At 39.1% G+C, this 15,216-nt stretch overlaps 1 protein-coding gene across 1 annotated transcript in view; it reads left to right on the top strand.

The window, feature by feature from the left end:
- Positions 1 to 15,216, top strand: part of LOC134862067 (furin-like protease kpc-1) — a 181,542-nt gene that overhangs the window by 98,506 nt on the left and 67,820 nt on the right. Inside the window, exons 7-12 of the mRNA XM_063879750.1 lie at positions 1,651 to 1,688; positions 2,478 to 2,557; positions 3,500 to 3,588; positions 7,038 to 7,210; positions 8,553 to 8,768; positions 10,482 to 10,585. Of these exons, the coding sequence (XP_063735820.1) occupies positions 1,651 to 1,688; positions 2,478 to 2,557; positions 3,500 to 3,588; positions 7,038 to 7,210; positions 8,553 to 8,768; positions 10,482 to 10,585 (700 nt within the window). The remainder of the gene's footprint in view (positions 1 to 1,650; positions 1,689 to 2,477; positions 2,558 to 3,499; positions 3,589 to 7,037; positions 7,211 to 8,552; positions 8,769 to 10,481; positions 10,586 to 15,216) is intronic.

Genomic DNA, 15,216 nt, shown 5'->3' with positions numbered 1-15,216 from the left:
AAGCAAAGGATGAAGTGAGTCTGATGAAAACCCAAAGTCGTGGAAGGGGGAGAGAATAAAGCATCAGTGGTTATGTAGAAGATGTAGTTGCTTGACCTGGCATGGCATGGCACAGCATGCTACGGCATGGCAGGCTCCAATGAGGTTCACCCACCCAGAGCTCCATCCCGCCTGAGCTCAACACAATCAGGCCTCAACGGCAAAAAACACACTGGAGGTTACCATGACAACCCGGAGGCAGTGCCTGCATGGGACAAAAGCTGGCAGGTCCTGTGTGTGTGTGTGTGTGTGTGTGTGTGTGTGTGTGTGTGTGTGTGTGTGTGTGTGTGTGTGTGTGTGTGTGTGTGTGTGTGTGTGTGTGTGTGTGTGTGTGTTTGTGTGTGTGTGTGTGTGGGGGGGTGTATGGGTGTGTGTGTGTGTGTGTGTGTGTGTGGGGGTGTGTGTGTGTGTGTGTGAGTGATTGAGAGAGAGAGTGAGTGATGTCTGGCAGAGCGGGTGCGGCCCTCCTGGGGCCCTCATTCGTTTGTCTCTAGCTGAGACCACAGGAGCCCTGATGCAGCAGAGATGGAGGAGGAGGTGGTGGTGGTGGTTTTGGTGAGAAGAGGGGGAGAGAAAGGCTAGGGGGTAATAGAAAGAAAGGCAACTGATATGGAAAGAACGGATAGCACATAGTGACGAATAATAAGGAATAAAAAGTGACAAAATTTATACATTCATAACATTTGGTCAGAAGGGATTATTCTGTGACTGTTTGTTCGCTCACTCATCCACCAGTCATATGCAATAGGCTCTTGTCATACACTTTGATCGTGACGAACTGGATTTGAAAAATAAACTTCACCGTTACACTTTGGCAAATTAATTACACCAATTAGTAGGGTACTCAACTTTTCAAAGTTTTAATAACCTGTCCACCACACTGCAAATTCAAATGACTTGAAAAGCTCTCACAGAAAATAGTAAAACAGTAAGTTCACTTACTGCACGGAAACATTAAGAATGTAGAATTTTCCAATTTCTTTGCCAAGAGCATCCCTACGGTGGCCGGCAGGTTACAACAGCCCAAAACATTTACATTAGGAGAAACACTGTGTAGTTCCAAAACGGTGCAGATTGGAAAAACACAAATGGGCCAAAACACATTCAAATGAAGAAATATATTCACCAACTTGAAGTGGTCCCAAAAGCGCTGCATAAACGAAACACTGCAGAACAGAAACGCTGCTGGAAGCTCAAAACACAATGGAAACCAGGACACTAAAAAGGGATGCTCACAGCTGGGACCGGAGCACATGTTTGAACTTCGGGTATTATAAAGTTGGCCAACTGTTACTGAAACCTGTCCTAAAATATACATTTTACTGCCTTTTATAACAATGTGATTTGCTTTTCACTTTGCACAATGTCAAGGTGTCTGAATGTTTTCAAAGTGCTGCTCATGTGCGAAGATGTTTCTTCTTTTGTGGGTGTTTTAGCACGTTTGTGTTTTTTAATTTGCAATGTTTTTTAAAACTGCAGCGCGTTTTTCTTAATGCTCTTAATTAAAGTGTTTTTGGCCATTGTAGCGAGTTTGCACCTTTAGGCCACTATACATCTAAGAGACTCTATAAGATTGTAGTGAGTCATTTATAACGTTTCCTTTTCTGTCAGGTGTGGATCACACAAACAAGGACCTAAAGAAGAACTTTGTAAGTAAACTTCAAATATGAGGTTTTTTTACAATACCGGCTTTCCCACAAATGTTATTCAAACTTTTCTGTAAAAACTTAATATTCTGGTGATCTTGTTTACTACAGATTTGCAGGATGTGTATACAATGTTATTTCTGATTCAGCTGCTTTTATATTATTTTTCCAAACTAACTGCTGGGTTTCACAACCATGCTTGGATTTCAATAGAATGAAATTTGTGTATTGACTTTCCCTTAAACTGCCCAACGTCTCTATTACTTAAAACCTGAGACAATAAAACGTTCATGCAGGGAAGAAGCTGTTGTATTGTGTTAGGCTGGTGTTACGCTGGTGAGCCATAAAGCATATGTGGAGTGGCTGTGCTGTTTGCTCCTGCCTTGTCATTTATAATCCTATAGGCAGTTTGAAGCACACAGGCCAACTTGTACTTTGTCAGAGCAGATTGTCTGGCATGGATAAGCCTGGCTGCAGAGAGATACATAATTGCTCTTGTACGGTTTCCTGCCAAGGCATCCTCCTCGCGTTATGCCTATATACACTGGCAAACAAGTCATTCAAACATGCTCACACTTTTATGAGGCTCACATAAACCACACAGACACAGTCACAGGCTTCCCCCTCAGTGACAGTGATTGCCATCAGTCAGGAGAAAAATTGTTGACGGACTAATTCAAGTGCCAGTATCGAGTGTTTTTCACAGGAGTTCTTCATTTCCTGTCATGTCACTGATGTTTTGTTTTGTCGAGGGTTTCACTCTGTTTTATTTGTTTTCCATCTGGATTACAGGAGGCCCTTGCCAGTCTCGACCTGGCTGCTTCACACGGTCTGTCTCATGATCCCATGCCAGTCAGAGATGAGGAAAATAGGTAAAGACAGTTGTTCACAACTGACCATTTATCCTGTCTTGAATCAAAAACGTGAGCAAAGTTTAAGAACAAGATTGTATAATCTGCTCTAATGGTAGATGCTAACATGAAAATAAACTATGAAGAAATTTGTTCATCACCAACATTTTTTTTTTTGTGATGATATTAAGATGGCCATTCAATATCGTTAATGAAAAAGCAGACAATTAAATGTTGTTAATAATAAACAAACTTTACCAAAATCTGTTTTTATTTTTCGTTCCAAATTGTTTTTTAATAATGCATTTCCTTGTTCTTTGCTGAGCGTGCCGTATCAGTACTACATCGTCACCATACAATAACAACAGTCATGAAGACTTGCTGTAACTTATTTACTTAACTTGAGTTAAAGAGGACATATTATGCTTATTTTAAGGTTGATATTTGTATTGTGTGTATAAAGTGCTTTATTGTTCTCATACTGCCTGTGCTGCAGCACCTCCTGTGAGCATCAGCATCAGGACAAAAACCTACAGACTCACGGACAGTTTCATCCCACAGGCCATAAGACGATTTAACACCTGAGCTTGCACTTTTTTAATTTCTATTGTTGTTTTTCTATATAGTATTTTGTGTATGTCTTTTAAATTGCACTATTGAGGAACCTGCAATCAAAGTTGTTCATACATTACATAACTACACCATAGTTGTATATATGTTATGACAATAAACTTTAGTATCTTGAATCTCCTGTAAGAACAAAAAAATCAGCCGCAGCATGCTTTTCTTGGTTTAAACGTGCTTTGTGTATGTCTGTACCAGTCCTAAAATAAACATGTTCTGTATGTAATTATCTGTCCAGGCTTAACTTAGGGTTCTCTCAGGTCAACACATCCCAAAAAACTCTGTACAAATCTCTGCATATTCAGTAAGTGTCTCACATCTCATCCCTCTCTGTTGCAGTCATGGTACTCGATGTGCCGGGGAAGTTGCCATGGAGGCCAATAACTCCTACTGCGGTGTGGGCATCGCCTTCAATGCCAGGATCGGAGGTGAGCAAAACAATACAGCCTGAGCAAGACAGTGGGAGGCAGTGCATTGTGGGTGGATTGCCTTGGCCAAGGCTTTGACATGGCATTTTCAAAAATACTTGTTTAAGGCCCATCATTTTTTTTAAAGAAGTCCAAATTTTGTGATAATGCAAAAAAAGAAAAAATGGACACATCTCTGATTTCCATTTAGAGAAAGCAACTACAGTTCGAATAACAAATGCTTAACATGAACAACACTTTCAAAATTAAACAGATTTGTCTTTTAGCTTAATACGTTGATGCAATAATAATAAAGAAAAAATTAAGATGGAAATACAAAAGCATGAGACAGATTTATAAACTAACTTTCCCTCAGAAAACAAATGAACAAAATATGTTAAACTTTTTCAAAATAAAATACTTCACACTCACATATGTTGGCCTATGTTCTGTAGAGTAACCAGTCCAAAAAGTAAAAACAAAAACAATAGGATATCCAGTGCAATCATTTCTGACAGGAAAAACTTGCATTTTATAGGTTGGTATTGCATTCAAAATAATGTCAAAGCAAAGTGCTAGTGCCATGTTTCTTTAGTTAGAAAGTATCTTAATGGTAAAAATAACATTAAGATACTTGTTGATGATTTTTATCTGTAGTCCTGGTAGCGTGTATTGTCTTTCCAACCCAGCCGAGATTTAACCACGCCCACCTCGGCATCGATGTAGCTCTGAGTGTCATTGATGTATTAAGAGAACATCACTGCCCCATATTATCACATCTGCTGTAGCTTGGGAAAAAAACGATATGGGCTGTTTATCAGACCACAATAATTAGTTAACCCCTCTCACTCGAGAGACACACCTTTGGTAGCCATGTAGCAACTTCCATGCAAGCTATGCTGAAAGGCGCTTTGACTATTTGTCATATAATCAAATACTGTACTTGGGTACAAAACGTGACAAACAAAAACCAAGCTATCCGGCTTCAGATTGTTGTATAGTTAATTATTCTTAAATCTGAGATGAATTAAAATTAAAAGATAAATGAACATTACCTCAGTTATGCCTAACTCGGTCGTCGTTTTTCTCATCTACTTTGAAATGCTCTGTGAAGCAACTGTAGCCGCTTTATTCATATTCATGCCGCTCTGACACTGCGTCAATGTTTTTGTCATGCTTAAGTGGGCGTGGTTGAATCTTAATTGGGTTGGAAGAACGATAGACGCGTCCTTGAATGCTTTTGTCTGCTAGAGCCCTAGCTGGTCTGCACGTTGCATTATTTTGACTGTGTTGCCAAATACAGCTGAAAATATCATTATTAACAGTAAAGCTATACATCTATTTCAAATACTATAAGTCGAAATTGTATTTTTAATGATCTTTAATACATTCTTAAAAGAGTATGGGATATTGTGTCCTTTATTTCCTGTGTATGTATGGCTAAGGGTTTGTGTGACAGTCCCACTACATGGTGACTGGCTGCCATTGAGCCGTGCTGACCCTATTTAACAGCTCTTTTTTTGTGGGAGCTCCTGTAATGGCTTTTTTAGTGTTGGCTGTAACATTGGCGATGGGATGACTGAACCGAACACACAAGATAGGCCATTTTTGTGTTGTGAAATCAAAGATTTTTTATGTGATACTCTAAGAGGGCTATAAACCACAAGTTAATGAGGAGTACATGATATGTTTGAGTAAGAAAATGTCCCACAGCAATCTGATCTGAAGGCAGCGGCATTAACTTTTATCAGGATGTAGAAAAGGTTGAATCCCTCGGTTGAACTCTGACATTTGACCTCTGGGACCTTTAACTCCTGACCCTTCTTAATTTGTCAGGGACTGAATAGACAAAAAAGACAATTTGTGAGGCAAGACCAGGAATCTCTTTTCAGATTTAGTATTAATTTCACCTTGCTGAGTCTATTCCATCAGACTCCTAAACAGAGTGTGGCATACAGGAGATGAAGGGCCAAGACCCAAATAAAAGATGCATGCTCACTGTCAGCCTTACCGCTCTGTGTGAATCATCTGAAGGAAGACAATTTAAGCCCGATGAATCAGCTTGAATGGATGTATGTTTGTCACACAAAATATGCTTTCTGTTCATTTGGAATACATTGTGATGAATTTGCTGCAGATTATAATAAAACAACCAGAAGAAGAGATATGTTTTCCTTTTGTTTATACAATATTACCACAAGACAAACTTAAGAATCTCCTTCAGTGCAAAATCAAATGTTTCAAGTTTTATTCAGAAATTTGAACTGGACCCCACACAGTCATAAATATGTACCCTATTGCCATGAAAGGTGTGTTAAAATGGTTATAATCTGTATTATTATATTATTAATAGATCACATGTCTACTTATATGACTATATTTAAATGGAACATATGCTTTTTGGGGTTTTCCCTTGCCTGTAGTGTGCTGTATAGGTTTGTATGCATGTAAATGGTCTGCAAAGGCCAATATTAACAGTTCCCTCAAGATGGAGATTATTTCCCACACAACTACCCCCCCCTCCCCACCTGAAACACCTCCATTGGACACCTCCATTGGCTAAGGGTGGGGGACATCTCTTAACGTCCAGTTAACCAATCAGAGCAGACTGGGCTCTGGTTTCAGACAGAAGGTAAAAAGAGGTGCTGCAGCACAGGCAGTATGAGAAAAATAAAGAGCTTTTTATAACATTAAAGCATAGAGACATGTCACAGTAGAGACAAAAAGTACAAATGAACCTGAAAATGAACATAATAGGTACCCTTTAAACAAACGTGTCAAATGAATTATACCTAAACCTGCCTTCAATGGCAGGTAATTGGTAAGATATTTCACTTTTCTTTACAGCACTCCACAAAAAATGGCACAGGTTCAAGGTCTATAAGGGTTGGATACTCAATGTTTTAAAATGGCTTTTGGTGACTCACAATCCAGCAGAAAAACAAAATCATTATATCTAAATAATCATATTTAATCAGTTACGCTGACCCAGACCAGCAAGCTTAAACATACATTTCAAATTTGGACAACAATCCCCTAGTTCAAAGTAACCCTTGATATATTCATGTTAACATCCAGCAGTGGAGCTAATGCATAAAGCCATACCAATCAGGTAATAATGGATTGCATACAGCGAGATCATAGGAAAACACACACACATATGAAACAAGATGAATCAGACGGATACAATAGGCACAGATAAAACAGAGACGGACAACTGAGAAAAGACTGAAGAAGACTCTACTGCACTTTGAGGCGGCTACTCGAAGAGGGTCTACAATGTGTGTGTGATGCATTCTCGACTCAAGTATTGTGTGAAAACTCAATAACTTTTTTTTGGCATATATGATTAGCTTTACAACTTGAAAGCACAATCCTTGTGTCTGTTTCTCAGAAGCACCAGGAAGCCAAATGTTGTATCGGAACATTTTTGAAAGGAATGTTTTTTGTGACCTTTTCGATCCGTTCAGGTATCCGCTTGTTGGCCAGTTCTGTCACCGATGCCATGGAGGCCACAGCCCTGACCTTCAACATCCACTTCATCGACATCTACGTCTGCAGCTGGGGCCCGCGGGACGACGGGGCCGTGATGGACGGCCCCCACAGCCTGACAGAGCGAGCCCTTCGGCTAGGAACTCGCAAGGCACAGCTTTCATCTCCTCGTTCACACTGCTGTCTGTCAGATGTAGAGCAAATCTTCACACTGTCAGTTGGGCTGAGAACGGAAGTAGGAAATGTCAAGTGTAGGGATTATATAGAGGGATTTAAATTCACACCTATAAGACTTTAATAAAGAAGTACTGTCCTGCAGGTTTCAGACTTGTGAGGGATTTAGGAATTATGATTATTAATCTGATTAAAACTTGTCTATACATATATTATCTTTTGACAAGTCTATTGGACTTGCATGTGCTTGTAATGGCCCCTATTCTGCTTTTTGGGGATTTACCTTTCCTGTAGAGTCTTATATAGCTTTTTGTGTATGTAAATGGTCTGTAAAGACTCAAATTTAAAAGTTACCCCCAGAGGGAATTTCCTTGCCACACTCTCCCCCCAACCCCCTGCCTGAAACACCTCCATTCTAATCCTTTGTTTACTTTAGTAACATAGTGACATCACTACACAACACTCACACTTCTATTGGCCAGTGCTTTAATACATTGTACCTGAAAGGCTAAGGGGCAGGATATCTAAGACGAGACTCATCTAAGCGGTTGATCAATCAAAACAGAGCCGTCCACCTAACCAATCAGGGCAAACTGGGCTCTGGTTTCAGACAGAGGGTGAAAGGAGGTGCTGCAGCACAGGCAGTATGAGAAAAATAAAGAGCTTTTTGAACATTAAAGCATGGAGACATGTCACAGTAGAGGAAAAAATACAAATTTGAATCTGAAAATTTGCATTTGATAAAATAGTATTATGTTAATTAATTTTAAGTTTTGGAGTTTGAAGTGAAGGTTTACACAGTATTATATCCATTTACATCAAAAGTATGGAAGACAAGCAAGTGAAAAAAAACAATCCATCTTATAGGTCTGAAAAAGTCTCTTTTTTTTCCTGGAAAAGCTTTTTGAGTTTTTACGATAAGTGTACTCTAGATTCCATTTTTGATTTCTGCCATCTGTGCTTGTGAATTCATTGAAATATGAAATTGTAGGGCTCACACTTTTTTAATCAATTCAGAAATATCTGGAAAATATAAAACAAATTAAATATTAAGTAAATAACAATCCACTTGGTACAACCATTAGTTTTCAAAAAAGTGTTTTGAATAAAAAGGGTAAAACGTTAACATCATTAACATATTTTTCCAACAAAAACAAATTAAAACATTATTTTCATGTGTTCTCCCTATGTGAATGTTTACAGTGTAATATATTCATATGTGACATTTGAGAGGCCCTGCTGACCGCTAGATGGAAACATTCTTTATGAGATCCGCTTCACGCTCTTTAACTCTGACGTCCCTCTGTTTGTGTTCTCAGGGCCGAGGTGGGAAGGGCAGTGTCTTTGTGTGGGCGGCAGGTAACGGTGGATTGCAACGTGACCACTGTGGAGCGGACGGCTATGTTAACTCCATCTACACCATAGCCATCGGCGCTGTCACTCAAACAGGGAAACCTGCCTACTTCGGCGAGGCCTGCCCCGGCGTCATGGCCGTCACTCTGACAGGGGCCAGCGTGGGAGGCCCCCTACCTCTGGTTAGTGTGCATGTATCGCCTAACACATCTAACAACAGTGTTTATCATTAATGTGTGTGTGTGTGTGTGTGTGTGTGTGTGTGTGTGTGTGTGTGTGTGTGTGTGTGTGTGTGTGTGTGTGTGTGTGTGTGTGTGTGTGTGTGTGTGTGAGTGTGTGTGTGCAGCAAACCTGCTCTTTGGCTCCTGTGAGCTGTGAGAAGTCTGTTAAAGAGCAGCGACTGGTGTGATATTTATAGAGGCCTGCCAAATGACCTAGGTGAAAGCTGGGCACACACACACACACACACACACACACACACACACACACACACACACACACACACACACACACACACACACACACTCTCAGACGCACAGAAGCAAACGAGTGTTAATTGGAGGTAAAGCACAGCTGCAGTGGCTGAGAAAAGAGAGAGGAAGTAGCCGAGGTGTTGATGGCAGAGGTAACAGTGGAGAACAAAAGGAAACACAGCGCTAACTACAGAAACAGAAAAGGCCAAATTTATCCGTGTGATATCACCTCTGTCTTTTGTGATGTCTGCCCTTTTCAGCCTCACATCATGAGGTGGTCAGACAGGCTACATGTTTCTATTTTTTAATTGAAATGATCATAATTGTTAAAGTGTAAAACATGTTCTAACGACTGATATAGTAGGTGCTAGAGTGTGGGAACTCTGGCCTGATTTGCAGAGGAGTATTTGGACAGAACAGGTCACATGCCCCTCTCTTTATACTCTACTGATAGGAAATTACCTGTATATACTGTACTCATAGAGTAGTCTAAAAACGATGTTCCCATTAAATCAAGCTGCTTTGTAAATCACATTAAAACAAACAACTGTTTTCCTAGATTATGTTTGATTTTTGCAAACATCAAAAACTGGAATTAAAAGTTTCAAATCAAAGTCTGTGTAGGTTTGTGTCGGGTGGGGGTCTGGTGGATAGTTGGGCCATACAAGCACAGGATTTCCCCCCACTGTGCGAGTCCCCTGTTAAACAATAGGCATTGTTGGCTTATTTAAAGTAGTGTAAGAAACTTAGGTTTTATAACAAATGTACTTGTTTCAAGCCCAATCTCAGTCTTTTTTGTAAACTTAAAGTATGTCATGTTGCCGTTTGGTTTGTTTGGTTTAAACTAACATTTTGCTTTAAGGTCATTCCTGTACTAAAATCAACACAATCACCTACCTTTTGTAAAAAAGAAAATCACTGATCGACTCATAATATTCAATCTGGACATCAATACTGAAAAATAATTGAATAAAAAGATAAATTAAATAAATATATGTTTTGGGGCTGAAGGATGTACTCATGCAATAACTTGTACATGCTTGTGTTCCTATGTTCCCATCAGGTGTTAAATACAAACACATGAATAAATGAACACTTTTTGTTGTTACAGTATGTGTGTCTTGGAAAATATATCATCTAAAATAAAAAAAACTTCAGTAGAAAATAACTTTCCCTCATACATTAGTAAAAGAGTTTCTAAATCTAACTTGATTGTCCTTTTAATATATTTTTTGGTAGATTTAAGTTTACAGCATCTGTCCAGGGACTGCAGATACACATGCTGTAAGAAAACCTCTTTGCTGACTGCTGTATTTACGGAGATGTGTTTTAATGTACACTGTCCCTGCTAAAAAGACTTGTAATACAAATAACAGTTGTATGGGAATGTCAGTTTTTGGAACACATGTGGTGTCCCTGCAGGTCACTGTGACCAGTGTTGGTGCCGGCTGTGTCACACACTTTCCAGGAACATCCAGTGCTGCTCCCATCGCTGCAGGGATCCTGGCTCTTGTGTTGGAAGTAAAGTGAGTATCCAGCCGCCCATCGCACTGCACACCAGTAATTCTACAACAATAAGTGTGATACCTCATTGATTTCTGTGGGGACTCAGTGTGTTGCTCAAGAACTCTTCAGCCCTGTTGATGCTTACTGCCTGAGAGGCTTCAGTCTCAAATGTTGTGTGACCTACTGTAGACTTTTGTGATGATTGACTGAATCTTTTTTATTTTAATTGTACTGTCTTTACTTATTCTCATTTCTAAAACCACACTCCCTATTTCCCCTACTTTTTTTACTGAAAGGTTGTTGCTTTTTCACAAGACATATTTGTTAGAAGTCATTTTCTCATCAGCCTATTTCTGCCTTTAATATGCCCCGTTTTCTTTGTTTGTTCTGGAAGCCTCGTCTCTGCTGTAAATCAATCAATTTCCATTAACTGTTGATTATCTTCGTGATAACCAATTCATTGTTTTGGTCATTAGATGTTTCCCAGAGCCTTAGGAGATGTCTTGTATTTGAATGTTTTTCCAATTAAATTAAATTATTAGAATTCACGCATAAAAAAGTGAGAAAAATGCTAAAAATGCATATTGTTTTTACGAGTGGCGTAGGCGGGAAAGTGTTTTTTTCTATATGAATTCGTAATACAAAAATATATGTTTTTAAAATAGCTATAAGCAGGCTCAAAAAGTCCCCTGAAGGCATCGCATGGATTTCTTTGAACTTTATTCAGATTAATATATAAACCAAAAAGAAATGTCCTATTATCATCCAGTTTTTACTTTTTTCAAACATTTTTTCAGGTTGACTGGCACACTTTTTAGTACATTCAACTGTTATTTCCTCTTCCCATGAGAGGGTGTGATGGTTTTCCGACTATTAGCATTACTGTAACCTACATGAAATAACTCCTTATAAATGAATAATTGTAGTCTTTGGAAACATGAAGTATTTGCATTTATTTTTCCTGATTATCTCAAAGTTTTGTTAAAATGTTGGATATATTTTGATAAAAATCTTGCTGATGTGGGAGAGACAATGTTTCATAAGTTGGCTCTACATGTACATGACTTAAACAACTAATGTAGTTTCCTGAATTGACTTGTCAAGCACTAGAGAAATCATTTCAGCAAGGAAAGATACTGTTTCTTTTTTTTTCTACAATCTCTTACATAAAAATCTGCACCTCTGAGATGCACCTCCTCCCCATCACAGCTTCTCTCTTGTTCCCTTAGTCCCCCCTTTGATATAGATCATTTCTAGCTCCTACCCTTTCTTTCGGTGGCTGTCTAAATCTGCAAATATATATCCTTCGCTCTTTCTTCTTCTCTCCATCCTTTGTCTCGACCGCCACTTCCTACCATTTCCCAAGCCCCCTTTTTTTCCCCTTCATCCCTCTTAACTCGCCAGCTGTCGGTGTGGCCTCGGGCCTGGGTGTTTTGTGGCGGTATGAGCGGCGTCTACGCCTCCTTCGTGTTATGGATGGTACTAGAGGCCGGCTTTACTGCTCCAGCTGTCATGCCGCGGCGTCTCAGTCTCAGTCGCTTGGCTGTAAAATGGAGCGCGGGTCCCCTGGGCGAGGCGACTCCCAGGACATTACTGTTAAAGGCTTTGTCGTGACCCGCTGCTACTGACTAAACTATATATCACCTCTCCTGCTCACATCGGCAGCATTCTGATCACGTCTTTATGGAGCCGGCTTCTCGCTCCCCGTCTGTATATTGCTGTTCTTCTCTGTTTCTCACACTTGCTCATTCTGTGTCTCACTCTTCTTCCCCACATTCCACACTAACACACTCACTCATATAAGCTGCCATACTCTCACTCACTCATGCATTTTTTTCCCCCATTCATCACAAACAACCTGACTCATAGCATGCACAAGCTTCCAAACATCTGTATATTCACACACCAGGGTTCATTTATTACACATTGTGGTATTACAATTTTTAATGCGTCTGTCAATCACTCTGTTATTTTCACCTCTGTTTTCAGCATGGTGAAACCAAACGGCGTTTAATTAACACGTCAGTTTCTTTAGTTATTTATCGTGTTATCACTACAGGTTTTTTGCTCTTATGTGTCATTTCAAGCAGCTGCATTAGGCGCTCAATAGGCAAATTCTCTGGAAGTAATGTGAAGCAGTATATAGGACCAGGTATGTCAAACAATCACACAACTTTTACCAAAGACACCGTTGTTTGTCCTTTGTAAAAAACATTCAATTGTGTGCTAAACGTAATTAACAGAGGTATAGTATCATTTTTTTACCTAAGCCACAATATTGTTCCAAACCTATATTTTGGTTTGAATTCATTTCATTACATATTATTTAGCTGACGTTTTTTTCAAAGCATCTTACCTACACTTCAATACTGTAGGAATGCCTATGTAAGCAAATTGGAGTATCTTGCTCAAGGTCGCTGCAGGAGGTGAGATTGAACTGCTAACCCCTGATTTGCAGAGCTCACTACCCCTCTAAACCACAGCCAAATTTACGTTCTACAACTGCGTGCAGGTGCATCCTTTAGTGCCGGATTACATTGAATACTGAACATACGTATGTCACGGAACAAATGTATCCTATGTTAACCTAAACCGTGACTTTTTCCTAAATCTAAAAGAGTTTTTGTTTTGAAATAAAATGAACAGTTTTGTTGCCCGAACAAAAACAAGTTATTTAGTTTGTAGTTTTTGTACTACACATATTTAGACAAGTATGTTAGAGGAAAACTAGGCCATGATAAAACGTGAAAGGCTTAAAATGTCTAGACGGGACACACCAAATGTCCTTAACAGCCTGCAATTTATATGTTTTCACTTGAGATCAAATTGTGTTAATTTTCACTTCATTTGTTTTCAATATTTACATTACATTTTTGCAAAAGTGTTTTTACATCTGGGAAAATTGGTGTGGAGAGTGCAATACCATTAGACAGTACGTTGAAAAAGTCTCCTAATAACTCCACACAGATTTATTGTAACCTCCAAAAATGAATACAGGAAATAAAAAGAAATCTCATAATTCCATCCAGTTTTCTTTTTTTTTCTGACTAAAATGCTTAGATAAGTCACATTAAATGTCCTGAAACATAAATGCCTTCCCAAGATATCGCAATTTTATTTTCTGTTCATTAGCATTTCATGTGTTTTAGATATTTGTTAACTTATCAAAGAAAGCAAGTCAATCAGAAAATGCACTGACCAGATGTTTATGAAATTGCTGTCTTGGAAACCAATCCTTCCTGACATGATATAAAGACTTTCAGCTGGGTAGATGATATGACAGCATACGGTGCGGATACAGCATGGCACAGAGCCTAAATGTGCGTACGCTGTGTTGTAGTCTGTGTTATCAGGGTACCGTTCAGTGTCACTGTCTATCTGTCTCCCTGGCACTGTGTTGGCTGTCTGTCTGCGTTTCCATCTGACTCAATCCATCCGTCTTGACGCCTGTCCAACAAACCATCAGGGTAAATCAATTCTTCGCTCGTCCTGTTAGTCACTCTTTCTGTCTCTGACTGTTTGTTTGTTCACTTTATCACTGTGTCAGCCGCTGAGTCTGTCACTTTATGTTTCTTTCATCCATTCATTCATCTAGTCTATCCATTTGCTCGGAGGAAGCTCAGCATTGAGTTGAAATTTTGGTTTGCCTTGTATCCCAGCTGTCATGCTTAGTTTATTGCGGCTGTTTGGAAAGATGGATGCTCTAAAAAATCCTTTATTTGTCCTGCAACAGGCACAAATAAAGGTCCCTTATTAACCACACTAACCCTGTGTCTAAACTTTTTTGGGGAAGTTCTTAAAGACATCCCTATCGAAGCAGTAAAACTGTATAAAAAGTATTTGAACTTCCTTTAACCCATTGGACATCAACTTCATCCACTGTGGCTCTATTGCTCTATGATTACTCCATGTAAAATCATTGAGGTTCCACTTACAATATCCAAAACAAAGATTCATGTTTTCTTAATACATGTTGTCTATAGCGACTTCAGAAAACAAATAAGTCGCTGAGAAGCTGAGGCCGGGCCTGTTCGCAATTGTGTGACTTGCTATCAAAAAAGTGACTTACTGAGATCAAAAATGAGGTGAATAATAAAGTGCTTTAATGAAAATAACGAGACGATCAATTTAGGACAAGAAATTATTAAAATAATCCAAGTAATCATACAGTTTGCGGTCAACAAAAAATACAACGACCCTGTCATCACCCTCTCTTCCGCACACACACACTTGCTTCAGGTGATCAGGTGATTATAATTAATTCCTATGAGTGCCGCCCATATCCATGTGACCCAAAAAAACCAACCCACTGCGATTGCACGCACACACACACACACACACACACACACACACACACACACACACACACACACACACACACACACACACACACACACACACACACACACACACACACACACACACACACACACACAAACCTAATTTGATAATAAAAAAATATCAACAGTTTACATTTCATGGCTCCTACATTGTCAATGGAATTTGTTGTATGGCATCTAAATAATTTAAATATAAAGAAATATAACAGATAAAGTAGTGCTTTGTATTTCGAACTCATGATGAGAGTGGATTTATTTTGTACAATGTCCCATACAAATCTAATAAACTATGGTATTAATATATATATATA

This window comes from Eleginops maclovinus, chromosome 3, assembly GCF_036324505.1.
Source record: "Eleginops maclovinus isolate JMC-PN-2008 ecotype Puerto Natales chromosome 3, JC_Emac_rtc_rv5, whole genome shotgun sequence".
In the NCBI taxonomy this organism is placed as follows: domain Eukaryota; kingdom Metazoa; phylum Chordata; class Actinopteri; order Perciformes; family Eleginopidae; genus Eleginops; species Eleginops maclovinus.
Note: the sequence above shows the minus strand (reverse complement) of the source record. Positions and strands in the feature narration are given on the sequence as shown.